Raw genomic sequence first — 19,903 nt, forward strand, 5'->3', positions numbered from 1 at the left:
CTGCTACCAGTCCCTCTAAGTGGTGAATTTATGAGCAATTTTGATTCCTGTTTATACTTTCAAGTATTTATTCCTACAGTAAGCATTAAAGGGACAATAAATAACACTCAAGGGGAAAAAAAGGAAACCTCAGCTTACTCCTTAGGTGTGGCGCGCCATTCATAAAACCTTACACTTCTCACCAAACCATCCTCCTCTTAAATTAAGCACTGACATCAGTTTTCTGTGTGTGTCCAATAAGCCAGGTGTTCTACCATTTTTTGGAGTACCATGTTTTCCGGGTAATACACTCAGTGACAATCGTGCCTGAGTTTAGTGACAGTGTTCATGTGTGGTATTCTCCCTGTGACTACAAAGATGTAACTCGGGTGAGTAGGGTGAGCAGCCTAGGGTCAGAGAGAAGTGCTTCTTCCAGAATGTCAATCCACTGAAGAGATAGGGCCCTATAAGGGCTTACATATGAAATAACACTGAATTTCTCTCCAGGGGCACATTCTTTGGACTTCTCCCTTCAAACCAGTCTCCTCTAAAAAGAGACAATGGAAAAGACCACTCATGGATATGTGCCTGTTTTCTAACCATCTCTTCTATCTACATAAGTACAATACTATGTAGATACTTTGTATTCCCTTAGTAATATCCATAGTAACGTATTCTCTCGAGTCACATAGGAAATACTAATACACAAAATCACCACTTCCCCACACAAACCTGTCTTACTAATACAACATTTAGACTAAACTAAATTCACCAGGAGTTGAATTCCGATCAAAGGATACATATAGCTTGCACAGCTTCAATGGACTGTTCAAAAGTAACAGTGCCTATTCCACGACTTTTTCCATCTTTATCCTCAAGAATGTCTGCTCGGACCACCACACCAGCCATACTAAAAACTTCCTTCAGTTTCTTCCAGCCAACTTTATAATCCAGCTAACCAAGAGAAAGGAGAGGAAAATCTCATTGTAAACATTTTTACTACATGAATGGGACATGCTCTGGTTGGAAAACAAGCATTAGAAAATGTCACAAAAATAATGTCACAAAAATATGTCAGTATAATTTTTCAAACAGGATTACCAAAGTTTGCCTTCTACTACTTACTCTTTTCTCTGAAATAACAATTTAAGTCACCTCATACCTTTCAAGTTAATGCTTATTTTGTGAATACTAAAAAATGCTGTTCCCCAGATAAGGTTTACCATCATCCTCCCCAATCCACTTTCTTTTAAAAATACTTCCCTGTGCAAATGGCAAAGTATTACCATTCACCCAGACATTAACAGGAAGAGGGAAATGTCAATACACAATCTCTGCTCATACACTTTACCCTGCACCTACTTTTATACACACCAGCAAAACTCCATAAACATGGTCCCAAGAGGATCATGGTCAAGCCTGTGTGACTTATGACTGCAGTGGTCATTAGGGGACAAAGCCAAGCCCAAGGATGATTTTTTAAATAAATCAAGAAGATAACATAACCCTCTTTTAAGTTTTTCTTCTCAAATGTCAGAACTACTTTTATAACACATTGACAAGATTGTCTAAAGTAGAAAATCAAACTTTATGAAACAATGTTTCCATTTACTTACATTTGCTACAAATACTGTGCTTCCAAGTCTTCCAGCCTGTAATGCATGGATAATCTCATTTGGGATGTTAGGATTATTTAGGATACTGGGTGGGATATTAATCATTCCTGGGCCACCTGGTCCCATACCCATCCCACCAGTCGTAGCCATCACCTTTTGCATTGCTCTCCTGGCATGTTCACCATCAGGATCCTAAAACAAGCACAAAAGGGTTACATTTAACTGACCCAGTGACAATTAAAACCATGCTCCCACAGTAAGTGATACCCCCAAAACTTCAGAGATTGAGAGGTTGTTTGGAAACCATTTCTCAAAATCTGTAACAAAAAATTCAAATGAAGTAAAACTAAACCACCAGGCCAGGAACAATTCTAGCCAAAAGAATGAGGAAGAAAGAAAGGGTGTAGAATTTAGCTCTCAATTAACTAAGTAAAAAAACAAAAAAAGGGAGGGCGGGGGGATGACATGATTAAAACTTCCAGGTTGAAATAAGATCTTCAAGGGCTTGGTACAATTGAACCTCACTAACTCAAGGGGGTTTTATAATTTCTGCAAACCCAACTGGTGATTTTCCCAAAAGTTTGAAAACACAGCTCTAGACCACCAAGGTACTCCATCCTTCAAGTATTCAGGCATTTGACTCATGTGTAAAGTCTGGAAAGGTTTATGCATCTCTGGTGTTGACAATATTCTTAAACTCTTTGCCCTTCTGCGTGCTACCTTCACACAAGAGAACTTAAGCGCTACCATGCTTTCCTCTCTGAGCTCGCATATACTGATCTTCCTCCAAGAATAAGAGGTAAAAATAAGTCAAGGAAGGATTGAATTAACAAAAAGTCTCCCACTTCCCTACAGGGAGAGAAGATACCTGATTTGGATTAGCTATGAAAAAGGATTTAAACTCATTTTAAAAAAGAAAAAAGATGGGCAAAGAACAGGGTTCAGACTGAGTAAAACTGTAGATGTAGAATACCTTAAAACAAACAAACAAAAAAACAAACACACACACAGTAAAAAAAAAAACCATGGACTCAGTTTGACTGCCCCTGAGAAAACCAAGGCAGGCTGGCCTAATACAAATCAGAGATGTTAGGAAGGCAGTCAGCAGTGGCTCAAGATGTGCTCAGCCACTATCCCAAAGTGCTTACAGGAATGACTGCTGAAGCCTGTGACTGACCCTCCTCGTTAACGACAACAGGTTGTTCTGCTCCGTAAAATGTCATCAAGGACTATTCTGTCTTTTCCTAACTCGAAACAGGGACACTCGACAACTACAAATGGTATCCACCACGGTGTTTCATGAGCTTACTTCTTTGACTTTCAGTGGTCTTCCACTCAGACTATGCTTGTTTAGAACTTCAGCAGCTTTTTTCATGCTCTCTTCCATCTTGAATTCAACAACGCTATGAAGAGTCAAAAGGAAATAAGTGAAACCAGTCCTACAACTTAGAAGGCTCAAGTGCCAATAAGTAACTAGACAATACTTACGCACATCCCTTTGGAAGAAGCCACGGACAGTCAGAAGAGCAAAGGGAAAAAAAAGAAAAGAAAAAAAAATAGTAAATTTCAATGACAGTTATAAATTAAAAATATGATTTATGTAACAGTTTTTAAATTAACCCTTCTAAGGGGAAGCTGACAGAAGTGTCTTGCCTAGCCTTCCTTATTAAGAGCTCAGCTCCTTGGTATCTCCTCTTCCTTCACATTACCAGCATTGCACTATAGCTGCTGAAGTTATAATGAGCAGACCTAAATTCAGGTTCTCCGAGAAATCACACAAACTTTAGATCTGCTTCTCTCTGTACTCAATCAATTCCTTAACATACTCCTCCTAAATCCATCCCTTCCATAAATTAAGCTCATCCTTTTGATTATTCTAAGCCATTCTATTGCACGACAGAAAATAGTTAATTTTCTCTTTAAACTAGGCCAATTTTAAACGTTCAAGTTTTAGTATTTGTTTTACAATTTACTGGCACAAAGGCAACTTTTCAGAATCTTTGGTTCACACAACTTTCAAATACAGCAAACAACCAAAAGTAACATTTTCTAGACAAGAACACACGTTTTACATTAATATACCACCGCTAAAATTCCATGCATAATTCACACACAGCCAATTCCTCTGTTAACAAAGAGACAATGCTGCTATTGGTCCCCAGTTATCCAAATTGGGCATCCAAACAGAATACCAAAAAGCTCTTTGCCCAGCCATTTGGAAAAGCGGGACTCCCGTTTGCAAATCCCCTCCCACCCCACTCAAATGTTTGGCAAAATCAAACATAGCTACTATAACATGAGCACTCACTGCCTTCCTGATTTCATTCGATTCCACGCCACCATACAGTTACATTTTTCATGTAGTAAATCCACAGAAGAAATTCTCTCAGACACTTACCCTTGACTTTCCTTCAGCGTCCATTAAGAGCTCCACGTATGTTACCTCACCAACTACAAATCAGTTTCCAGACGACACATAAACCAAGGGAGAAAAGCCAAGAAAACAATGGGAATTTAGAACAATCATCAGCAACCTTGTATGGAGCCTCTGCCTTATAAGAAAGCCCAGAAACACTCCATATTCTCTAAACCACCACACTAGGCATTACAGGTGTGCAGTAAAAGTAGGTGAAACTTGTTAACAATGTCCTTGATTTTCCTCCCACCTCAAACAAGCTATTTCCACAGATTTCCATATCAATTTCCCTGTCTGAAATACTCATTCATGACTAGAGGCAATCCAAATCTACAGGAAAGAAGTCTGCGTGATTCACTTTTTTGGGGAAAGAGGAAAACAATTTTACAAATACACTCTTAATATTGCAAGAAGGTGAACAGCACACAAATTGCAATGCCACTGAACTGAGCTCAAATGCTAACTACAAAGACGCGTATATGTATAATATATATCCTCAAAGGTGCACACACGGCATGGCCGGCTACGTGGGTGTGCAACCTGTCCAATCGCATGGGACTTTGCACTGAGGGCCATGCACTTGGGTTTAATGCTCTGTTGCTGTCTTGAAATTCTCAGTAATTTTTAAATAAGGGGCCCTGTGTTTTCATTCTGCACTGGGCCCCACAGATTCTGTGGCTGGTCCTGCACACAGCACTAGGCTCCACAACCGTCACAAGTAGGATGTGTAAATATTCTATCACAAAACCAGAGCAGCATCTGGATTCTCTTCAGTGAATTAAAATTAAGCCAGGCTGTATTCTTGCTGCTCTCTCAACCTTCTCATTTAAGGACACAGATAAATGCAAACTCAGAGCTCAGTTTGCATCTAAACAGCTACACAGACTCACTTAGGATGCTAATCTATACAAAAGGGGAAAAACAAAGCATTTCAAAAGGTTCTGCAGATTTTCCTCAAGGTTTGGATTGCCAATTCATGACCACCACAACCAGATGTTAGAACCCACCTAGACAACCACCAAAATGGCTGCTGAACTTGAAGATGGCACACAGACACCAAAAAACCCCCAGAAATTTAAGTGTTAACTTTGTGGAAACAATATCTAAGCAGGCTCTCCAAAGTCAAGAAAGGGCTTTTGTTCTAAGAAATACTTTTTCTTTTTTAACGATTATTTTTATGATGGTAAAGCCTTCTCTCATTCAGTTTTCAATTTGGTTTAGCAGCCAAGGGTAAAAATAACCCTCTTAATGGGCCCAAGTCCTTCCTAGTCTAATTCCTTTGTTCAAAGGATATTAAAATTATTATGAAGATTTTAAAATTAATACACCAAGGAAAGACTGAAATGTAAAGTAAATGTATTTTTAAAAATTTGAAGGGCATATTTATTAGTAGTATATTTGCATGGCAGTTGACAGCAAGAAGGCCAAGTGTTCAAAGTTTAACTGTACAGCCTCACCTCCCTTGTCCTTTCCTGAAATATTACAAACCAAACCAGCACTTTGCACAAAACAGGAAGGAGAATCAGTGCAAAGAAATGAAGAAACGAATTAGGAGGGACTGGTATAGTTTAACTTTTGGACTATGTACAACTGAAAAATGATCACAGCCAAGGGACAGTCATACAAATTGGCCTTCTGTTATCCTTACAAAACTAAAGCAATTCCCAAAATGTTGTGGTCATTCCTGAGGCCATGTTAAAAGCCATTTGTTTCAACAGCAGCAGCCATTTGAGGACCAACAGCCCCTGTCTCCACGTTGATGAAAATGCCAAGTAGTGTCAAGACAGTAAAGAGACCCAACCCCAAGTTTACTTCCTAGAGCTATGACTACCGCCTAATAACCTTAAAAATAACTAAAACAATCACAGTATCTAACTGACAGCTGTAACTATGTTGTCAGAATTCAAATATTGTTGCATTTTCAAAGTTTCTAGTTTGTGCCCATAAAGACACTGATTTATATCAAAAAGCTGTCATTGCAACCCAGAAACCAAGCAAGTCCAAACCAAACTTTTTTCCATGGTCATAACCATTTTTACAAAAAGCCAGGTTTAGAAATTAGGACTTTTTCTACTTAACATTCTAGAGACAGCACAAATCCAACTTCAATCCTCTGCACCAATACTCTGCTTAAAATGTTCCCTCTTTTTCCCCAAATGGTATAGTTTATTAAAAACAAAAAATTACATTTAAAAAAGCCTCCAACCTATCAGTTTAGCCATAGGTTAGGCAAGCCTTGCGGCTCTACCACGAGTAGTGTTGCTCCCGAGTATCATCAATAATGACCATGCTCCTCATGAATTCATAATTTTCTGATCTCTACCCTGAGAGACCACATCAATTCAGAGATGTAAGCAAATCACTGTTACAGGATCTGCAACAGTTGCCAATTCATACTTCCGTACAGGAAGAGAATAAGAAAACCTTTAAAAGACCACCTCTCTTTTAGTTCTACATTATTAAAGCAAAGACCTGTTTAGTATAGTCAGTACAACTATCAACAAAACTTTGAAGGCAAAATTTACCAACTATTCATAGTCTGGTCACATTCAATGAAATGAAGTTTAAAAGAGCAAATCAACCAGAGCAGATCAGTTAGGATTGAGGCAGAGTTAACAAATTGGCAGTAGCAAGTCTCATAGACACGGAATTCACAGGTATTAATGAAAAATACTGCTGCTCCTCTCATTCCTGAACATGGATGGAATCCATGGAATCCCAAGAGCAGGCTACTAAGACAAATTCTATTGCAGCTTTAAACATCAAAATATCTAAATGAAAAAACTAAGACTCTGAAAAATCTAATGCCAAATGTCATCACCTACCTTTATTTTATTTTTTTTTAAGGTAAGATATTTTAATATTTATTTATTTGACTGTTCCGGGTCTTAGATGCGGCAAGTAGGATCTAGTTCCCTGACCAGGGATCAAACCCGGGCCCCCTGAATTGGGAGCACAGAGTCTTAACCACTGGACCACCAAGAAGTCCCTACCTTTACTTTAAAATGCTCAAAGAAAATTAACCGACATTTAGGTGGATTATTAAAACTACCACCCCAAGAATAAAACATATCATGAGGGTAAGATAATGAGCAACCCCAAAAGAATTCACACAGTCCCTTGGAGCTACTTTAACACTCCTGCACATACTTATATCACAAAGAGTATTTGTTTCTGTATTCTCATTTCATTTACTGCTCAAGGCTGAAACAAACACGCGCACGCGCACGCACACGCGCGCGCGCACACACACACACACACACACACGAGTACAGGGGCTAAAGCTTCACTGAAAATAATTCAAAGGGGGGTGGGGGAGTAGCTCCAAAGCAGGGCATGCTCTAATGGAGGGGTGCAATGGAATAAATGCATATTTTAACTTGGAAAGCCTGTTTCTTTAATACACAGACAACTTGAAACACGGCAAAATAATTATACTATACAATGATTACTCAATTTATGGAAAAATTAGAAAATGATTAAGCACCTTCTTGCTCCTAATTCCATGGACGAGAACAGAATTCTGCCTCTCTAACTCGACGAAAAACCAACAAATAAGCCAGGCAGGCTGCACTATTAAGGTTCAACCCAAGTACCCACAGATATGAATGCTTTAGCATCAACAGGCCTTTCCAAAACGCAGGCTGAATTTCCAACAAAGGAAACTATGAAGGAGCCAAACAGACTGTGAGTAGGGATTTTTACTTAAATTGAAAATAAAGTTCTGCTCCACAGGCCCACAATGTAGATGATCTTCGAGAGCCAACAGAGACTTACTACTGGACTATACTTGCCCTCTGGGCCTCAGTTTTCTGTCAGCTGGAATTTGAAACTGACTTAAAGTGATGTATTCAATAAAAACAGAAGGATTAAGTTCTTAAGAAATCTTTGCTTACACAAGTTAAACTGACTGCTGCTAAACTTGAGACTGATTGAGAGTAAGCTGTATCACTGACCCTCCTTTCTTTCCTCCTCAAACTGTTCTCCATGTTTACTCACTGTTCCTGCAGCTCAGTCCTGCCTAGGTAGCAGCTGCCCCACCTCAATGCTGCTGGCTCCCTGGTTAGGCCACGAGAACAACAGCCCGACGACGAGCTTTCTTCATCCACACAGGACTTCTCAGTAATGCAGCACAACACTATTTAAGTTTAGAATTCCCAAGATCAATCACCTTTTGTTCACGGAAGTCTTAATTTTTTGCCCAGACCTTATGGTCAAACACTTTTGAGATGTGTATCCCAATATCGATCCAGTGATGAAAATGAGGTAGCTGTTGAGACTGTTTACTTTCAAACCTGGTTTGGCAATCTCCAATTCAAATTTCCTATTACACTGGCTCTCAATTTTTGTTTCAAATCCACTCTTCAGTGTTCACAGCAGTCATTTGTTCCATGTAGTATCTCCGTTAAAAATAAGCATGATCAAAAGGACGGACAATAGAAACCTTTCCTTTGCTCCATCAGACACTTAGAGCAGGAAGGGGAAAGCTCAGGGAAAGCTCAAGCTCAATTCTGCAGGCTGTTTAATCCGTGTCCCTGAATGATGTGATGGGGGAGGGGGCGGGGGAAGCACCCTGGCACAGAACTAAACAAAGCTCTCAGTACCTTTTCTCTTTAAAGTCAGCAATGCTGATTTCATGATAGTGCCACCAAACAAGCTTTGTGATCCCATCCAGGGGAAAAGGCATAAGTGGCCTGTTCACATAATACATGCGTTATTAATAGGATCTCCTAGAAGGCTGTTAAATGCTAACAAACATGGAGAATATACACTTGGTGTCCAAGGAGGGGGAAAGATCGGGAACTAGGAAGGGGTACATGAGGCACTCTCAGGCATGATTATCCTTAGGGAAAAAACTCGTCTTGCCATCTCAAAGCTACTACTTGAGTTCTGACAGGCAGCAATTACAGGCAGTGCTGCAATGACAGAGCATTTTTCAGATCTTTAAGCCGAGGACAACTAATTCTAGCTATTCCACTAGTTTCCTGAAACAACAGGACTATGATTTCATCAGGAATAGACTCTTGAAATGCAGACTGATAAAGAGTGGTTGGATTATAACAGCCCAAATCTCTGTGGTTTGCCCACTTCAGAGACTATCTTGAGACTAATACTTTTAGAGTGAGTGCCTCTATCCGCAACTTTTTTCCCTACGCAACAACAGTCTTCAAAAACCTTAAAACATGTGCAACGCATTTCATGTAAATATTTCAGATTTCAAATAATCATTGAAACATATTTTTGGTATACCAAGACATGAATTAAAATATTTTTTAAAACCACATAATGAAAATAAGGACATTTTTAAGAAACCGTACGTATGTAAACAGTAAATTTCTTTAGACTTCACATACTGAGTATAAGATTTACCATAAAAAGATTACCTTTCTCTTATGCATCCCTTTAACCACAATCCAATACTTCTAATAATTTAATTAAACAGGAAAGTAATTAATTTAACCTGTACAGGGGAGCTCTAAACAAGAACATTTTAAGGTTTGTTAAGAATAACTGATTTACTGCACACCTGTAATTCTAAATTACACCACCAAAAATACACTGAAAGGGCTGAGCCAGGGCATTAATAGCAGTATGCCAAGGGAATATGAGAACCAGTTTGGAAGTATCCGAATAAACCACCAGGCTGGCTCCACACTTAATACAGTGCAAAATAGGAAATTGAGGTGAACTGCTTCTACATCCAGAAACGTCATGGCTGCTGCTGCTACCAGCTTTAAGGCTTCCAAAACTGAATTACTGAATGGTAAAGCAGTAAAAATGTCACCTACTTTATCCATCATGTCCCAAAACTGGTTCACACACTCTTAAAAATGGAAAAATAATTTGGCCTGCAATCTCTTACAAAATTCTAACAATTGCATTTTCAAAGCCACATTCCTGGTTCTTGGAACTACTATACCTTATTATCAATGGAAGTATCAATTCAGCGGTTCAACCAAATCACGAGAACACAAATTTGGGGGTTATTCCAAAAACTAATTCGAATGAGACCCAACTGTACTGTAACAGAAATTCTAAGCTTTATTGAAGCAGCAGTCCCAAAAACCAAGAACACTGCATCTGGGATGCCACATGACACGCCCTTCAGACAAAAAGAAGAAACTTCACTCTTGCCCTAGGAGCATTGGCAGGAATGATTTGGCTGATCAAGGCAGGAAAACAAATCTCACACCAAAACGTTTTTCCATCCATGTTACCTGGAGAAATACTACATGGGAGCAGCCTACATGACTGTACAGAGGTTCATGGTGCCTAGTGCTTCTGGCATGTCATGGTTGAATTAAGTGATGGGACAATGATGGCAGTGGGCCATTCATAATTTCAAAACCCAATGCTGGGAGCACCAGTACACATACCAAAATGGCCTATCCAAGTGGCATCTGTCACTGAAATGTTAATCATTTGACAAATCAAGCTCAAATCTCTTTTCATTATGAATGCTCCAGAAAAACCAGTACCTTTCAGTCCTTCAAAAAGACTCCATTTAAGAATAATTTGATTCTAGGTTTCCCTTGGGGTAGGGGTGAGGGGAGACCTCAACGCATTACACAAATGGTTCTCTATCAATAATTTTGTTTAAACCTGGGCTGAGCAATCTCTTTAGCCCTGTGTGCCACCAGCAGGGCCCAGAATCAGGAAAAGAAGACAAAAGAAGCAGAACAAGAGTATGAAAAGAAAGACACACGTGGTGTGCACGGGGGTGGGGGTGGGGGTGGGAATGGGGGGTGGGTAAAGCAGAGGACCATGGGGGCAACCAACCCCCTAGGACCTCCTGGTGGCAGCAGAGCTTCATTCAGTTGCTTCCTCTGCCCTAGGCCAGACTTTAACACCAGGGCTGTGAACGATGTGTGCCTAAAGGCACCAAATTACACAGCAGATGCTTTATTTTGAGCTATCCAATTGCCAATCTACTCTGTGTTTTCCTCCCCAGGGTGGGGAAGCTTAACAGTTTAAATACAAGCTACGGTTTTATAATTTAGGATCTGAGCAGCACAAGTTCCAGCTACCAACTTTTGATCCCAGGAAGACAGCCACAAAATTTAAACAAACTACCTTCCCGCCAGAACTTTAAAACAAAAAGGAAAAAGAAAAAATTTCTCCCACCTCATATGAAGAATTCAAAAAATTTCCTTAACACAAAGAGGCTCCCCTCAAGCTTAATCAAAGCCCTATTAACCATATTAAGCCAGTAAAATCATTCATAGGCCAAGGGATCAAACAAACAACCTGTTTGACACACAAGTGCATGACCACAAAAAGTAAAAATAAAAAAGTAGGATGGGGGGGCTTCACTCTCAAGCCTGGAGAGAACACATGCTCTACCCAGAACAGCTTCACTGACAAAAAAATAACCAAGGAATTATCCACAGAAAAGATGACACACCAACCTTCTGACCCTACTCAACCACCAGTACCATTACCTTTTTCTTTAACCAGGTCTTTAAGTGACTGCCATTTCACATCAAAAGGTATGTTTGTAATGAAGGCTCTGTATCTTTTAGTTGGATTGGCATACGGCTCAAAGCGATTGCCTCCTCTTTTTATGTTTTTCTCCTTCCTCTTCTCATTCTGAGCTGGTCGTTCTCCTTCACTGAATTCAAAAGAGAGGGGGAAAAAAAGTCCATATGTTAGCACAATACTAAAGACAATATTTGATTTTCCAGGTTTACAATCCCACACAAAGTTACATGTAACACAAGACTAATATTGATTCTGATTTGAAACAAACTAAAGTGGTCCATACAGCAGAATATTGCAGTAGTACGCTCCTTAAAACCCACCTATCAAAAAAAATCATTCCCAAGACAAATGTGCTTTCCTAGGCCTTCACACACTCCTGTGGGGCTCTAACAGAGGTGGGGGAGACAGGCCAACTCCCTGCCCAAGGTGCTTTAACGCCAAGACAGAAACAGGAAAAGAGAAAGAAGATTTATAACATTTCATGGAACAGAAATGAGGTGGTACACATAGGTCCAACCAATCTTAGCTTTACAAATAAAAGTGTCTTTCATTGTGGGCGGAAAAAAATTGGACTCAGGTACTTGTACACCATTAGCAGCATTATTCACAATAGCAAAAAGTGAAAACAACCCAAGTGTCCACCAACAGATGAATGAAATAAACTAAATGTGGTAGATCCATACAATGGAATATTACTTATTCAGCCATAAAAAAAGAATGAAGTGCTGATACATGCTTCAACACAGATGAACTTTGAAAACATTATGCTAAGTGAAATAAGCCAGACATAGAGACAAAAGGAATAGAGGTTACCAAGGACTGGGGAGAGGTGGGAATGGCGAGTTACTGTTTAATGGCTAGAGTTTCTGTTTGGGATGATAAAAGAAAAAAGTTCTGGAAATGGCGAGTGGCTATTGGCATAGTGTACAACACTGTACCTAATGCCACTAAACTGTACACGTAATCATTTTAGAATGGCAAAATTTACATATATTTTACCACAATTTTTAAAAACAAAATTTTTAAGGGAAAGAAACCATTCTCTACTCAACCCTATTACTTTGAGGCTAGGGAAACTGAAGTCTGAGCAACGCTGGTAGGTAAAAGACAGCACGCAAACAATTCCACCTTTGGCAAAGAAGGGTGGATTCGTTTTTCTGACATGGCCTTTCCTGTAATCCTCTTTACCTTTGTGTGTTAGGTGCTTCCATGGAGTTAACATTTCTAAGCTCTACAGGTATGAATCTGGCTTAAGAGTGGGCAGGAAAAGTTTCACAAGAAACGCAGGCTCCCAAAGCACAGAACAAGACAGGCTGGAAGCCCAGTCCATAGCCCAGGAACCGGACAGGGTGTGCACAGCAGGGCAAGGCCCTGTGCCGGCTGCGTGTGGCTGTTCCGAGCCCCCTTTGACCATAGGCAGACACCTGTGAGAGCTGACCAGGAACAACTGGGGAGGCAGCAGCCACAGAAGTCCTCTCAGGGCACTAAGTCCAGCACTTTCTGCTTCCCAAGCCCTATGCTTTCCACCAGTGAGAATCAAGGGACTCCCAAACTACAGATTCTAGCAGAGACTTTGTGATCCACAACAAAAATGGAAAGAAAACAAAAAGTCAAGATTACAGCATTGATGATTTATAAGACCACCTTCTTTAACGTAAAGGGTTGATCTTTATTCTAAGATATGTCTTCCCTGTGTGGGGGAGGGGTATTGTTCAAACATCAATGGTAGCTGGAGGATTTTCAGTGTACTTGGAAAAATTTAAGTCAGCAACCTTTTGTAGTCCCCAAAGTATTTTTTTCTACTGGTCCCTCATATCCAAACACAGCCGTGCCAAGTGGTAACCCAGTGAAGTTATCACCCTAGGCAAAACTAAGGAAAGCAACTTCCTCTATGATCTGAACTATACCAACATGCAATAAACAGACCTTCACATGGGTCGGCAGATGGGGGAGGGGGAGTAGGGCCACACCAATCCCCAGATTCCTAGAATTCTTCACTCTGTCTACCCAGGCTCACAACAGACCCTCCTCAGGCTGACTGCACACCGCAAGCACAGTCCACCCATCCACTCCATATGAAAGCCCTGCACCCGTCTGCCAGACAGAGCATGCATCTCACCCTCCCTACATAAGGAGGAAGTGTGTTACAACAATTCATAAAATGTAGATCAACCTACATTTCATGGGCCTACAGAGGGCCTGTGGGTAGGAATATATTTTAGAATTGGTTTCTTCTGAAACCCAAATATTCTACAATCTACATTAAAAAACATTATTCTGACACAGGGTTCATGACACAGTAATGCTTCCAGCCTGGGTTTTCAAAGACTGCCCAGCTCACCTTATTAGTTACAAAATGTATAAATAACGAATTACAAGACACAGTAGGTAACAAAGTGTCTAGGCCATATTCTGCCATGCATCATTACTGCTAAGAATAAACTACCCAATCTAACCCCAGAAGCTGGGGATTTGGTTTGGGGTTAATCCACCTCACATGGCTCATCATCAAGAAAGCAGCTCAAATGGGTTATGGCCAAGGTGTGAGCAAAGCACTACTACACCCAAGTCTTTCTCTGGCTAATCATTTCCTCTCTCTGAGAAGTTTCCTCCTATCTCATCACTTCCAGTTTCTTAAAAAATTGACCTTTTTGTAACTCTAATAATCACCATCAACTCTATTCTTGACAGAATTGTAGAAAACCACCCTCAAAGAAACCTCACGTGACGCATGTTCAAGTATAGATGATGTGACAGTTTAAGAAAAGCCCATTTATTAAATGTTTAATTCAATTTTCTCACTTACCTTCGGGATAAAATTAGGGGAATATGCTTCTAGCCCTAAAATACATATAACACTTAACTGTGAAAACCTTTTAGAAGCACATTTTTATAGGTAGATTATAATTTAGCTACACTGATGAAATAAACTGCTTTATCCTAAATACCCCAAATTTAGATTATAGAATCTTAAATGTTAAAACACACCTACCATACATTATCCACAACTAGATACTTACCCAGAAGAAAATATATCCATACAAAAATTTAGACCCGAATGCTCATAGCAACATTACTTGTAATATCCCAAAAGGAAATCTAAATGTCTACTAACAGGTAAATGAATAAACAAACTATAGTATATCCATACACTGAAGTACTACTCAGCAAAAAGTAATGAACTACACACAACGTGGATGAATCTCAAAATACTTACACTCGAAATCAGACAAAAGAGGAGTACATATGGTAATATTTCATCATATACAACTATATTTGAGAAAATCTAATCTGGCAAACTAATCTATAGTGGGTTTTCTCAACCTCAACACTACTGATATTTGGGGGTCAGATAATCCTTTTGTTGTGGGAGGCTGCCCTGTACACTGTAGGATGTTCAGCAGCATCCCTGACCTCTACCCCAGAGAGGCCAGTAGCAGCCCCATTCCTCAGACTTGAAAATGAAGACCAAAAGTATCTCCAAGACACTTCCAAACGTCCCCTGAAGGGAAAGAAGAAATCACCCCACTGAGAACCACTGATGCATACTAATGGCCTGGGGGTGGGGAAAAAAAGGACTCAGAGGATTACAAAGGGGGAGCAAAGGGGGTTATGGTTGTATTTATTATCTTGATTCAGTGAGGGTATCAAATCGTACACTTCCAACTTATTCAGTTTATTGTGCCAATCATACTTTTTTTTTTTTTTTTTTTTTGCGGTACTCAGGCCTCTCCCGTTGCAGAGCACAGGCTCCGGACGTGCAGGCTCAGCGGCCATGGCTCACGGGCCCAGCCGCTCCGCGGCATGTGGAATATTCCCAGACCGGGGCACGAACCTGTGTCCCCTGCATCGGCAGGCGGACTCTCAACCACTGCGCCACCAGGGAAGCCCCAATTATACACTTTTTAAGTTTCCACTAGTTTCTTAAATTTCAAACCTGACCCCAATATAACTTGACTTTTAACTCCTATATAAAGTAACAAATTTGTCATCTTTCAAAGAAACTGAAGCTACCTAAGCAAGCTAAATGCCTTACCAATATTCTCCTTGCTAAGTGGCTCCCAATTCCCAATGAACACCCCATCTGATTCTGGCACCCAATCATCTACCTGAAGTTCTAAATAGACCCAATATGTTAAAAAACTTTTTCTGACATTCTGTCAACCTAATTCATGATACATCAATAAAGATAAGGCCAAAGTATCTGCAAGAACCTCTCAAATCATTAAAATAGATTATGTTTAATATGGCTTTGGAATTGTTTCACTGACTGCATTCTTTGAAAATTGATAATTTAACATGTCACTGCTCCACCATACTAGAATTATACTGTACATAAAGATCACAAGTAAAAAGATTGAGTGCCTGCCTACTTCACCAAGGGCTGCCACATTCACCATGTAAAACAGTGAATCCCTACCCTCCCTTACGCCTCCATGGCATTCCCTCTCACATATAATACTCTCATTATTCTCACAGTTTTTCAATCAAGTGTAGTTTGAAACGGCAACCCCGATACCTTGAAATCCTGACCACATCTCCTGAGGGAAAAGACTCCCCCACCCCCCATATTCCCTTGAGAACCATCCCTTATGTAAAATGACTCTTCACAGAAACCCTTTCAATCCTGAGTTTCCCCTAATGCATTTAAGATGTGGAGAGCACTATTCACAGCACTATTCTAGCTCCAGGTCCACCTCTTCACTACCCACGTGACTTAAGCGCTTTCCGTCTCTGGTTCTTTACCAGCAAAACCAGCATAACCTGTATCCATGTAGCTCACAGGGATGTCTTGAGAATCAACAATCAGCCTAACAAAAAGCAGGTTGGTAAATGTTAAGCACAATACCTAAGGGAGCAGTACTACGGGTGACTAAGAGGTAGGGTTATCTAGGTCTGAACCCCAATGTCACCAACTCTTTGTCAGGCCTCAGTTCCTTCATCTGTGCAAGGAGGTTACTTATCCACCCTGACAAGTTTAAAGGAGAGACTTGGCACACTAACTGTGGCAATGATATATTTTTGTACCAAAAATTTTCTGGAGAATGATTCACTCCTTGCCTTCTACCATTGCACATACTGATTAAGCTTTAAAATAAGCCCACTGGGGCCGTGGCTGAGGAAACCTAGGCACTGTACTCATTACAGACTACCAAAGGAGCAATTCAGCTTTCACCTCTATGACTGCAAAACATGGTAATGGGAGAGACCATCTGCAAACTCCTAAATGAAACAAGCAACCTAATCTTTGCAGACTAGCATCTCCCTGCCTAGCCATGAATAAAATCAAAGAGCAAAGTGAAAGCAAAGAGCTGGCAGCATGCATTCAAACAACCTACAGCCCCTATTCTAATCTTGAGCTCACAATCAAATGTGCCTCAAAATTATTATCAAGTATACCATCACTTTTTAAAGTACAGCAAACACTCAAATCATTGCAAAGCACGGAGAATCTGGTTAAAAAAAAAACACTTTAAATAACTGTGTTCAGTGAGAGGTTACCAGGGTGGTGTGTGGAAGCAGCAAAGGACCTGGAGTCAAGATGGCCTCCCCCAGATTCTTTGGGTCAATTTCCTTAACCTGGGTCTTCTCAATTGTTTTAAAAAAAAAAAAAAAAAGTTTTTCTTGACTGTAAAACAGTGTCAACACTAACATTACATCCCCAGGAATTTATACTAAATACAAAGTTTCATTTTTAAAATAGCCTCTCTCTCAGTTTTCTGATTCAGCCACAAGGTTACTCTGAAAGTGGAGTAGGTTAAGTCACTGATTTTAAATGGACAGTGCAAGCTTTATTTTTAAAAAATAAAATTTTAAATTAAAAAAAAAAATCAAACCTAAGCCTACATAGTCCTCTAAAATGAACGCTTTTACCTCCTGATTAATATACTCTAACTCTGAATCTTGATTATTTTTTTTAACTTCAGAATTTATTTTTTTAATTTATTTTTTTTTATTCATTTATTTTTGGCTGCATTAGGTCTTGCTGCTGCATGCAAGCTTTTCTAGTTGTGGTGAGCGCGCTTCTCACTGTGGAGGCTTCTCTTGTTGCAGAGCACAGGTTCTAGGCACGCGGGCTTCAGTAGCAGTGGCAGCTTGCAGGCTCTAGAGTGCAGGCTCAGTAGCTGTGGTGCACGGGCTTAATTGCTCCACGGCATGTGGGATCTTCCCAGACCAGGGATTGAACCCGTGTCCTCTGCACTGGCAGGCGGCTTCTTAACCGCTGCATCACCAGGGAAGTCCCTTGACTGTCTTTAGATGGAACAGATTTCTCATCAAAATAAAACAAATCCTCCTCTTATACCCAGAAGAAAAGTAACTGCAAAACAAGCTGTCCCATCTGGGGTCCTCATCAAGCTTGCTATCTCACTGCCTTTTTGGTTTACAGCACACTCCACTCCTGGTGGAGACAAAGGTAAGAAGAATCCAGTCTCACTCATTTCCCATCCCTCAAAGGCTTTCAAGATAAAAATCTAAATTCCTTCATCTGGAATTCATTGCCCACCAGCTGGCCCCCAGTGCTCCAGCAATTTGGGTTCTTTATAAATACATATCAAATATATAAATATATAAAAATCCCTAGTCTTTGGACACTCTCCTGTGCCTCTCTCTATCATCTTTCATCCTCCTCCCCCTAGAAGAACACCTCTTAACTGCCCCCAGCTGGTTAGGTTGGGGGGAGGGGAGCCCCTCCATGCTCCCTACCTAGTAACTCCTTTTACTAATACCACAGAATAATTACTTTACTACAAAAATATTCCTTGGCCTTCCCTGTGGGGGTAGGGGGGTTGTTTTCTAAAGAACTCTGCTTTAAAAACTCTGTGATGTAAAAAAAACACAACGAACACTAACTTTTCCAATGGCCCTCCCAAACAGATCTGAGTGTTCGTAACTTTCTAAAATAGTCTCTACTAAGCAGTCCTAGACTTTGAGGTTCTTTCCAACAAGGGCTCTTTTAGCTCTGAAACCTTCAGATTCTTTCTAATAGCCCATGTGTTAACGTTCGTCACAAAATGACTATTTGGAATCAGTCACAAAATGACTATTTGGAAATGGACAGTGGAAAATGGGAAATTTGAAAAATGTACCCCAGATGCTATAATCTATAACTAATAACTTCTCACCTAGCACGATTCTAGCAGCACTCCATCCTGTGATAAAGAAATAAAGGAAATAGGTAATGAAAAAAGTTTAAATGAACACATCCCTTTCCAGAGTTTTCAATAATAAAGGGTTGGGAATACTTCTAAGATGCCTTTCTCTTGATTTCCAAGGACCAGTAACCACGGTATTTTGTTCCTCCCCACCTATGGAGAGAAAGTTCAACAACATAGCTAGTATTTAGTGAGTGTTCATTAACAAAGCGTTTTAACTACATTCACTTTTAATCCCCACGAACTCCAATTAAAAATTTGTGGGAAGGCAAATTCATAGGAGACAGAACGTATAACACAGGTAACCAGGAGAGGGGGAGAAGAGGAAGTTACTGTTTAATTGGCATGATGAAAAAGTTCTGGATGTGGATACTGGTGATGGCTGCACAACACCGCAAATGCAGTTGACGCCACAGAATCGTACACTTAAAAATGGCTAAAACTGTAAATTTCACCTTACGTATGTTACCACAATTTTAAAAAAACGTATGTGGCAAATCAAATGTGTGCCCAGCCTTCCCCTGTCCTCCCCCCGACAGCTGCCGGGAGGAGGCAAAACGTCTCTCCATCTTTCAGGCGCCTGTAATCAGAATGAATGGGGTTCAAGGGGACATAAGGTGATGCTTTAAAGCTTTATGGAAACTTTAAAAACCGAGGACCCGAGACAGACCTCTAACCAGGACTGAAAGGGTGACGGAGTTTGGAAATGGGTGAACCCGCCTGATGATGGAAAAATCTTCCCCTGGAACACGGAAGAGAATGTTTCCTTTTTTTTTTCCCCCTATAGTTTGTTTCTACGGCTGAACATTGAGCAGTAGGTCCGATCTCTCCACAAATACCTACTGCGCACCTGGGGAGGAGGTAAGGGACTTGAGCCGTGGCCAGAGCGTGGAGCGAGGGGCGGTTCCGACAGAGGCACTTATCGCGGGGACGGGGGAGGGGGGGCTGGAAAGGAGGGGAACGGCGCGCGCCGGGGAGCGGGAGGGGGGAGGAGGCTCCCGGAGCCGGCCTCGCGGTCCTTCCCGATACCCACCCGCCTCTGCTACCGTTTACCCGGACCGACAACGGGCGAGATCCTGCGTGCGCAATCCCTCCCCTCCCCCCACTTTACCGATCGGGAAACTGAGGCCCCGGGCCATTGCGGAGAGACGTGAAACCACGCGCCCAACCAAGGTCACCCGACAGGCGAGCGGGTCGCGGACTCCGGGGCTCATCGGCTCCGTGGCCCGCGCGCCATTATCCCCGCGCGCAGAGGC

General features: G+C 40.9%; 1 protein-coding gene across 10 annotated transcripts in view; it reads right to left on the reverse strand.

The window, feature by feature from the left end:
• Nucleotides 1-19,903, reverse strand: part of HNRNPM (heterogeneous nuclear ribonucleoprotein M) — a 174,766-nt gene that overhangs the window by 18,757 nt on the left and 136,106 nt on the right. For 6 of the 10 annotated variants that reach the window (XM_082650135.1, XM_082650133.1, XM_082650130.1 and 3 more), the window contains exons 2-4: nt 2,905-2,997; nt 1,596-1,787; nt 780-933 (exon numbers count right to left, since the gene is read on the reverse strand). In XM_082650135.1, the coding sequence (XP_082506261.1) occupies nt 780-933; nt 1,596-1,787; nt 2,905-2,982 (424 nt within the window). In that variant the 5' untranslated portion in view covers nt 2,983-2,997. Of the gene's footprint in view, nt 1-779; nt 934-1,595; nt 1,788-2,904; nt 2,999-3,083; nt 3,092-3,993; nt 4,047-11,453; nt 11,624-19,903 lie in introns of all 10 variants that reach the window. The other 4 variants (XM_082650136.1, XM_082650132.1, XM_082650129.1 and 1 more) reach the window with 3 other exon arrangements.

Source organism: Grampus griseus (assembly GCF_964374135.1).
Source record: "Grampus griseus genome assembly, chromosome: 3".
Lineage (NCBI taxonomy): Eukaryota > Metazoa > Chordata > Mammalia > Artiodactyla > Delphinidae > Grampus > Grampus griseus.